Below are 9,768 nucleotides of genomic sequence, written 5' to 3'. Positions count from 1 at the left end.
AAATCTGATGCTGTTGCAGACTTCTTAAATCTCGAGTCATGCTCCTCGAAAGCAATCCAAAAATATTCGGCGATAAAACAAAAAAAGTTAAAAGGAAATCCCCGCATCGGTTTAACACCTAAGATTCACAGCCTCACTGAATCATCCTTCTCACCATAGATGTGTACTGTTTAGAAGATTTGATTGCACGTAAGATTTGCTTATGTGGAAGATGGTTGATTTTCAGTTGCTGCACATAAGAGAAAGGTAAAGTGGAGCTAAACTCAACACTCACATAAATCCAGCTTTTCCTACCATAACTGCGTCACTGCGTTTGATATAAGTGCAGGTCAATAGTACGGATTTGGCAGAGCGAATATTTTTGGTTGTTATTTGCAACTATGATTGGTGAATTATTAAACATTTCAACAAACTGTGTACTAGCATGCGATATTGTAATGCCACATTTAATATCAGAGTAAATATATATTATAATATATTGTGCCTAATGTTGGAAGTTACTGGCAATATATGATTCCATTGCACACCTTTGTGGAAGTACCCTCGTTTGCTTACCAGAAATGTTATTTGAGTACTGATAAGAAACCTAGCATGAGGTTTATACGTAGGCAAAATGAATTATATTATGGTGCTGTCCAAACATTGAATTAGACTAAGCGTCATAGAAGCCTAATACTATGTAAGCTCACACGATCTCTCTTTTAGGTCACCGTGAATGTTAACATTTCTTTCCTGTATGATTGTTTGTTTATCTGTCCACAGGATAAATGGAAAATGAAACAAGCTAAATAGAGTTAAAGTATTGGCATGCAAACTCTGCGATTCCCATTACAGAACACGTAATAAATTTGAAGAATAATATAAAATCCTTTTGATAATTTCTCATTTCTTACATAATATAAGGAGTCTGACTTCACTCTCCTCTCCTAAAGTTTTAAGCTACCAAGCAATAACGATTGAACTTTTGAGTGGAGTGTCGATTCCCAATACATTATTTCGTTGCTAGTACTAAAATTATTAAAAAGTAGAGTTTCACATAGACCGGAAAACCGAAGCAGGATCCTGTTCCATTACGGGAAGCATAGCTATGAAATAGAACATTTCTGTCCGGAAATTATACCAGCCTAACAACCAGCGACCGATAATGCAGTATATGTTTATCTGGAAGCCAGGCTAATACTTTCTTGCGTGTATGTTTACACAGACACAGATTTACCGTAAATGCCGATGGTGGAGAGGCTTGTTTTTTCAACATTGATAGTATCTCCACAGTAGATAGTCATAGCTAACTTTAAATATACAACCGTAAAAAGGGTGTATCAATTATCCTCTATGTGATCCACACTTTAAAGGAGATAAACGCAGCACTCTGTATTTAGTCTTTGGTACCCTCTCCTCAAACAAAGCAGGGAGACGAGATACTGCAGGTTAAATCTTGGTTATATCCTCACTTCAGAAAATGGGACTGAATGTTTGAAAAAGCTCTAAGCGTGTTTGCTACCAATGTGATCGATCACGAAGAATTAATATTGTGCCATGAGCTGACGGTGTTTCGTGCGATAGTACCTTTCAGGCGTTCACAATTAGCTTCGACTCCCACAATGTATTAACATAAGTATATCCAGGCTATAAGATTACTTAGATACTGGTCTTCCTCGTATATATTGTACAGAGATAATGAAGAAATTATTGAAAAAACATTCAGGATTGCAAGGTGACAAAAAACGTCTCCATTATCATGATAGTTTAAAATATTACATTTATGATCAATACAGGGAAAAAAGAACTAGCAATTCATAAACAGAATTATTCACAAAGTTTATAGACTAAGGCAAAGTTACACACAAGCAGAACGTGGGCTTAGTGCTGCGATTCAAGGCCAATCTTGAGCTGCTACAGTTCTAACGTCGTAAGCAAAATGCCCGAGGCCAACAATCCTTTCCGTGCAACAGTCTGCCCTTGTCGTTAACTATTTCTATAAAACTTCATCGTGATTATACAGTATTGATCGCAAAGTACAAGTATCTAGGCTAAGAAAAAAAAAGCATAAGTTGGATTAGTGCTGCAATACAATAAGGCCAGTCTTGAGCGCTACAGTACTAACGTCTTCTGCACAATGACGGAGGCCAACAATCCTCTCCGTGCAACAGACTGCTCTTGTCGTTAACTATTTCTATAAATTTTCATCATGATTATACAGTATTGATCGCAAAGTACAAGTATCTAGGCTAAGAAAAAACAAGCACAAGTTGGATTAGAGCTGCAATACAATAAGGCCAGTCTTGAGCTACTGTAATACTATTTTGTTGGGCACCGTGGCTTTTGGCCAACACAGCCGAGACCCCGGAGGATGTACTGGCGTCTGACTGCGATTGGTAATAAATTGTTCTAATTGTAAAAGTTTCATCTTGATTATACGTAACAAAGTACATGGAACATGAGAAAATGCACAGAGATACACCATAGGCCTAGAACTATGACATCTCGTGGTCAATCTTGTGCTACTAGTTCACATGAGGGCAATGATACTAAGGATATTTTCTGTTCTCGACTGTTGATTAAACAATTTGTACCTATTTTTTAACAGAGATTCATTACATCATGCACTTATAATTACATGAAACTAATTTTGGTATGTAAATATTTTATAACATTTAAACTTAAATCTTAAATTAATAACAAATTTTAAAAGGCAAAAATTTCAGACAAGAATAATTATTAATTTATTTAAATTTTTATCGCTTTTATTTTCCTTAAAATTTACAAATTAAGCTAGTGTTACCAGAAAAATATAAATAAAGAAATAATAAGTAAGTTACGTAAGATATAAAAAATTGACAATACAATTTAAATAAATAATTAAGTTACATATGTCAAGTTTTATACTATTTTGGATAAAACATACTTTTCAACTGCCTACCGTATGAATATCCGCTATTTACGCAGCAATCTATTTTTCAATGCCGATACGAGGCGATTCTCAATATAATATATACAGTTATATAATATATTATAATAGTATTAATCTGCCTCAATTCCCTTCCAAGTAGTTCTATGTTTAAATAAAACAGGAAACCCAGTGTTCATTTTTTAATTGTTGAGATCCTAGAACTCTTTATCATTAACACACTGATTTAATTAAACATAGAAACAGGAGCCAAACCAAGAATTAAAAACATAATACAATAGTATTTTAACAAATAAATACCATGATCAACAATATTCCAATCAGAATATTATACGAAGAATATTTTTAAATGTTTACATAGAAATAAAAAATGTATATACGAAGGGGAAAATAATCACTTAGATAAAAACATCTGATTGCCTTAATTTTAAAATTAATTGTTATGCGATTAAATTGTTTTGTATTTATCATATTCGTATTTTGGTTGGAATTTTCCCGTAAATTATAAATTTCTTTTAGGTCGAAGCAACTCAAAATTATTATTACTATTAGTGGACCATCAACGAACTTGGGAAGTATCACTTCTATACAATTTCAGTTACAGACATTTCCAAGAGTTTAAAACTTTCTTACTTAATTATATCAACCTTCTCTCACAACTCGTCAGGATGATTTAGAGTCCATTTATCTTCGATCAGATTAGAATATGCTCCTGTAGAGAATATTTAAAATTTTGGATGAGGATTTTTTTCTATTAAAAATAATGTGTTATTTTAAGGAAAGAATCAGTCAGTAAGCATGCAAGAACTTCCTGTAAAATAACAACAAATCTATTAAAAGTGTAGCCTTCTTATTACTCAAGTAAGATCTGATAGAGCAGTATTGTTGGGCTTAAATAAAATCAAGGACTTGGGACTATTAGTAAAAATCAAACGCTAATTATTTCACGATTTTCCAAAAGTGAGAAGCTAACATCACAAGATATGGATTTATCAGCGCTAGTAAATCAGTAGTGAATATCACCTACGTGTAAATTATTTTATCACACGTAAGCTAACAAAAACCAATCTATCATTACCTATAACCTAACGTAACATACACTAACCGTAGCTGAATAGGTGTAATGCGTTTACCTTGAGGAATGAGGTTTATCCGACAATCACGTAATCGTAAACTAGGTTCCCATTCCCTCCTAAGAATTATAGACTTACAAGTGCTAAAAAATTTTACAAAAAATATACTTCAATTTAGTATCTAATTAGGACTAAGTAATAAAAGAATCTTATAGCGCCTCTTCGTAACGTTTAGCTCACTTCTGTTAACAAGTCAATTTTTGCGGGGATATTAAGTACTCCACCGTTTATACTATGGTTTAAATTATGCTATCGTATTATAAAGTACTTAGTCTGTATTAATACTAATAATTTGAATACTTACCATCACTCACATCTCTTTTACCAGGTGGCCCGTCTCCGGATTGCCCTTCTGGAAAAGCGAACATATCATTATCCTCAGAAACTGGAATTATAATATTCTTACAGCGCCTTTTTCGCAAAATTTAGTTCAGTTCTGTTTATAAGTAAAGTTTTAAGAAGATATAAGCCTCTGCACTATTTATATTATAGTATAAGTTATGCTATAATTGTAGAAAGTACTTAGTCTGTAGTAATATTACTAATTTGAGTACCTACCAAAACTCACATCTCGTTTACCAGGTGGGCCATCTCCGGATTGCCCATCTGGAAAAGCGAACATATCATTATCCTCAGAAACTGAAAATGTAATATTCTTACGGCGTCTTTTCGTAAAATTTAGTTCATTTCTGTTACCAAGACAATTGTTAAGGAGATATTTAGCTCTGCACTGTATATGTTATTGTTGAAATTACGCTATCATGCTATAACGTACTTAGTTTGTATTAATATTTCTAATTTTAATACCTACCAAACCTCACATCTCTTTTACCAGGTGGCCCGTCTCCTGATTGCCCATCTGGAAAAGCGAACATATCATTTTCCTCATAAACTGAAAATTTAATACTCTAACAGCACCTTTCGTAAAATTTTGCTCAGTTCTTTTAACAAGACATTTTTAAGGAGATATTTAGCTCTGCACTGGGTATATTATTGTTTAAATTATGCCATCATATTATAAAGTACTTAGTGTGTATTAATATTACTAATTTGAGTACCTACCAAAACTCACATCTCTTTTACCAGGCGGCCCGTCTCCTGATTGTCCATCTTGGAAGGCGAACATTTCATTATCCTCAGCTGGTAGTTGAGAGGATGGGATAACCTCCATCAGGACCATGCAGAGAGTCACGAATAGCAATACAGACCACATCATTGTTTCACTGCAACAGACAGATGTATGTCGTAAGTAACATAATTGGAGTAGAAGCAGATGAAACAGGTCTGCGGTTGATGAGGCTCACGACTAGCACAATATATCACATCATGGTTTCATTTCGACACAGAGATATACGTCAATAATTTCAAAATGGGAGAAGTTGGAGCTGGAAAATGCTCTGAGCTTGTTAAGGCTCTCATATTACCCCATAAATAACTTTTAAATAATTATAAAAAATCTTTTTTTGTAATAATAAAGGTGCAATAAGTGGGCCATTTTTTTAAATGTCTTTTAACATTCTTACTATAAACTTAAAAAATATACAAGGAATCAATGTGTATAATTTATATTTTTCTAACACCAATTATTCTGGTCCAATTTTAAAAGCTGTATTTATGTACGCCTCAGAACTATCTGAAGCTTTGGTGTGCTAATTTAAAATTTTAATGGCAGCAGATGACCTGTATCATGCAACAAATGCAAGACCTGGAATATTGTTTAATCTAGAAACTACTAATACAAAATTGAAAATAGTCATGTTGTTAGCTATTCATGAAACATATGTTTATGTGTGTAAAATATCTAAAATTTAACTTTAACTTTTGCATTCACTCAGTTCGAGATATATCGAAAATATTAAGCTTTTTCTTATTAAGTGATGTTTGAAACACACACACACACACACACACACACACACACACACACACATATAATTTTTAAATTGAGTCTTGTATTTATTCAAACAATTAAACAACTTAATCATGTGATTAGTTGCAAATTTAGGCATAAAGCTAACAAATCTAATTAATCATATAGTTTAAGGCACTTTAGGCTTACGCCTCAACACTAAAACCATCTACTTCCCTTTATAAGCATATACAGGAATTTATCATTCTGTAAGGATGTCCATTATTAATGTAAGCCCTCCAAAAATAAGGTTCTGGTAAACTAGTAGTTTTAATTGTTGTACACCCTGTTTACAGTATCAACTATTAAAAATAAAGTGGTAAGTTAGCTTATATTAACTTACCAAAAAACAGGGACTGTAGTTGATAATGAACGTCTGATTTTCACTGCTTTATATACAAAGATTGCACGTGTTTGTGTAGTTCATAATTATCTATGTCCCATTTACTGCAGTTCATCATCATTTATTCTCTATTTAAATATCTTACTACTAAAAAGCTATTGAAAGAATAATTACTACTAAAAGTTGTTCAAGATCGTTCAGTTTTTTTTCAATTGCGATCATGTGATTAATAAGTGAAACATTATTTTAAATGCCCACTTAAAGGTGAAACAGCAAATATATCGTTTCCTATTCTGAAACAGCAATAAGTAATGAATACAAAGGTTTATTGCTATGAAATGTGCAGTGGTAAGAAAGATACACTCAATTAAAATATAAAGATGCTCATGTAGGCAGAACGCTTACTGTGCATATTACACGAGTAAACTTTTATTACTGAAACAGCTCTACATATATTTTTAATAGTCAATGCCACATTAAATTTAAAATGTAATATTTTAAAGATGAATAAGTTTTATAATATCTATTAAACGTAATTTTACTGTAATAACAGTGTCTGAATTATTGTTACTTGTAAAAATATCAGGAAAAATGTTCACTAAATTTCACACGAAACACGAAATCGAGAAATCCATAGCTAAATAAACCGAACGTATGAGTGAACCTATTCAACCTGAATGCCGAGAATATTACTACAGAATAAAAGCGTGTAAAGCAATTTTCTATTCATAAAAATGTCTAGTAAATCCTCCTAAACTGGTATAGTTGTCTGGTGGGCGACTAGAGGGACCTGATTAAAACTTTTATATAGTCTCAAATTCTCCAAGTAACTTATGTCATTTACCGTTATCTTGGATCTTTACACAGTTCAGTTTCTATTCTAAGCAACTACATATCTATGATGCATATGACATTTTTAATCAGTTAACACCTAATATACCTTGCTGGATCCAAACTTTTTCCTTGCACGCATATCGTATTTGTTAGAATTGCAATTCTTATGTTTATATATGTAATTTACTATTAGTTAAGATTTAGATGTCCCTAGCCTCTATAAAGACTGATTCGCATAGAGTACTTATTCTCTCCGTTACCACTCTACTACATATATATATATATATATATATATATATATATATATATATATATATATATATATATATATATATAATTTCAGTAAGGTTTAAATCCGGTAAACGCACATATGTTGTATTTTGGGTTACTATAACTTCAGAAAAATACTGATTAGACTGAACTTAACTATTAATAATTAACCCAAAATTATTATAAAGAAAGTAACCGTTACCCGAGGTGTCGCAAACAATTTACTTGGATTTGCACGTGTATCAGCCCTGTTTAGAGTGAATTATAGTTTCGACCCAGACGCTGTGTTTGCCTTGTTGGCACAATCAAGAAAATTGATCAAAAAGTTTATATTTATGGCAACAGTAATTGACTCTTGTCTTAGTATTTGGTCTATTAATTTGTATAAACTGCATCAGTATGATTTATTACATTGAATAATATAAAGTACTTGCTACGCATAATTATGAGATTAGAAAATCTTAAAAAAATTCGTCATTGGTTGCCTTGTTTATATATAATGTCTCTAAAACTCATCATCTTTGGGGGTTTTCATGTAAACAGGAAGCTCTCATAAATTTGTAGCGGATATGAGGATAAATAATATTTAGCGGATATGGGAAGAAATAAAATAAACCCAATTATATTACTTATGTTCTATTATTGAAATCATGGGGGTACTTACAGTATTGAAGATTGTGTTTCAGACATTGTACCAGTAGCGTTGCTTCTCAACATCTTTGTGGTATTTGAATAATATTTGAAAATATATCGAGCATTTACAGAGATACCAAATTTGTATTCATAATAACACTTAGGAAAGTTTTAACCAATTTTATACAGTTCTGAAGTGAAGGAATTGCTATTCATTGAACAATCAATGTTATTCGTGAATGTTTTAAATAACTTCGTATTAGTTTTTAGTGTGCGTATAACATTCCATGTTTCCCATGGACGTCTCTTAACATTTTTTAATAATCCATTTATGTTTATTCGCACGAGAAACACTTTACACTGTAATGTTTCGAGCAATACGATTTAATTTCAACAACAGGTACTTTGTAATTTTTAAACATTTTTGGAATTAATTATCGTTTATTTACAAGATTATTACATGAAGCCTCTTTGTAAAATTAACATTTGGGTTACAAATAGATTAAATGTGACGGTTTGAGAACGTTTTACTGCAATTTAGAATGTTTAAAACTCTAAACAGCGCTAATTTAAATAACAATCTAATTATCGTAAAATGTTAAGATGTTGAAACTTTAGGTTGCAGTAAAGCGTCTTATCAGAAGTTGTTTGAATCATTTCTAAAACTAGTATATCTAAAAAAGGAATATATTTTTTAAGTAGTCGCACTATAGTGAAATATTACTATCAAAATAAAATTTATATAAAACGTGTTACATTATACTTGGAATAAATGCAGTAGAAATTTAAACTTATTGCGTATATATTTATATTTTTATAAACATTTTTTGGCTGAGGCGTTACCTATTTTATTCTTTGAAATTTTATAAATACGTTTTCCGTCATACATACTTATAACCTAACTTTAGCTGTTACATTGCAGTGTAATAACTACCAATGAACGGGTATTTTTGGAAAAGCAATTCAATGGGAACACACGATGCCCAGTGTGTGGGAAACTTGGAGTTGCAATAAATCAATTTCAAGACAACAGCTAATCCACTTAGCTAGATTAAGTATCACAACTGCGTACACATTCTTAGTTCTGATCTTAAGTAATAATATGAAAGTCTAGTATGATTTAACTCAGCCTAAATGCACAGTCTATCTTTTTATTTTGTTATAATGTTTACTATATCATGTTATAATGAATAATATTAGCTTCATAATACCTTATATTATTGTGCCACTAATGTTGTGTAATAGTAGGCAAGTTCATTGCCGCACTTTATACTTTAAGTTTCATTGCAAGTTTGTCCATAAATGTTAGAGTTTTTTAACACTTGAGTAAGAGGGTGGATTTCAATTCTCGAAACGCACTGTTATATTTCACAACATATATCAAGCAACGTCGAGCGTGACTGCTGCTTGGATGCGTGGCCGCTGAGCGATCCTGTCCTTGCAAGCAGTCAGCCTGCCCGGCCATTGGTGGGGGTTCGGAATTCATAAGCCGTTGACCTCCAATTTAAGTTTTATAGACGGCTCTTACAGGTTTGGAAGAGGGTTGTCGTTTATAAAAAGATAATTTATAATATTTCTTCTTAGCTTTCCTTTTACAAATGCCCAAGGAACAAAACACTTTGTTGTAGTAGCGCCGATATTATATGACAACAGTATCAGACTGTAACATCTGTCATTTAGTATCCAACTCGTCTCCAAGGAACTGAATAGGAAATGAGACGGATTCGATTGTTTCCTGTAC

At 32.2% G+C, this 9,768-nt stretch overlaps 1 protein-coding gene across 3 annotated transcripts; it reads right to left on the bottom strand.

Moving 5' to 3' along the window:
• Positions 1-1,742: 1,742 nt before the first annotated feature.
• On the bottom strand, positions 1,743-6,400 carry LOC124370505 (immunoglobulin G-binding protein A-like). Of its 3 annotated transcripts, none has more exons than XM_046828801.1 (6): positions 6,291-6,400; positions 5,104-5,264; positions 4,853-4,900; positions 4,600-4,647; positions 4,346-4,393; positions 1,743-1,975 (listed from the first exon to the last, which is right to left on the bottom strand). In XM_046828801.1, the coding sequence occupies exons 2-6, from the start codon at positions 5,255-5,257 to the stop codon at positions 1,902-1,904; spliced, it is 372 nt and encodes a 123-aa protein (XP_046684757.1). In that variant the 5' UTR covers positions 5,258-5,264; positions 6,291-6,400; the 3' UTR covers positions 1,743-1,901. The 3 variants fall into 3 exon arrangements, with proteins under 3 accessions (XP_046684757.1, XP_046684759.1, XP_046684758.1); XM_046828803.1 differs by having other exon boundaries at positions 1,743-1,969; XM_046828802.1 differs by lacking the exon at positions 1,743-1,975 and adding an exon at positions 2,012-2,173.
• Between the last annotated feature and the right edge of the window lie 3,368 nt (positions 6,401-9,768).

Source organism: Homalodisca vitripennis, unplaced genomic scaffold (assembly GCF_021130785.1).
Source record: "Homalodisca vitripennis isolate AUS2020 unplaced genomic scaffold, UT_GWSS_2.1 ScUCBcl_213;HRSCAF=1649, whole genome shotgun sequence".
NCBI lineage: Eukaryota > Metazoa > Arthropoda > Insecta > Hemiptera > Cicadellidae > Homalodisca > Homalodisca vitripennis.
The sequence above is the reverse complement of the archived record's forward strand: the minus strand, read 5'-3'. Positions and strand labels throughout refer to the sequence as shown.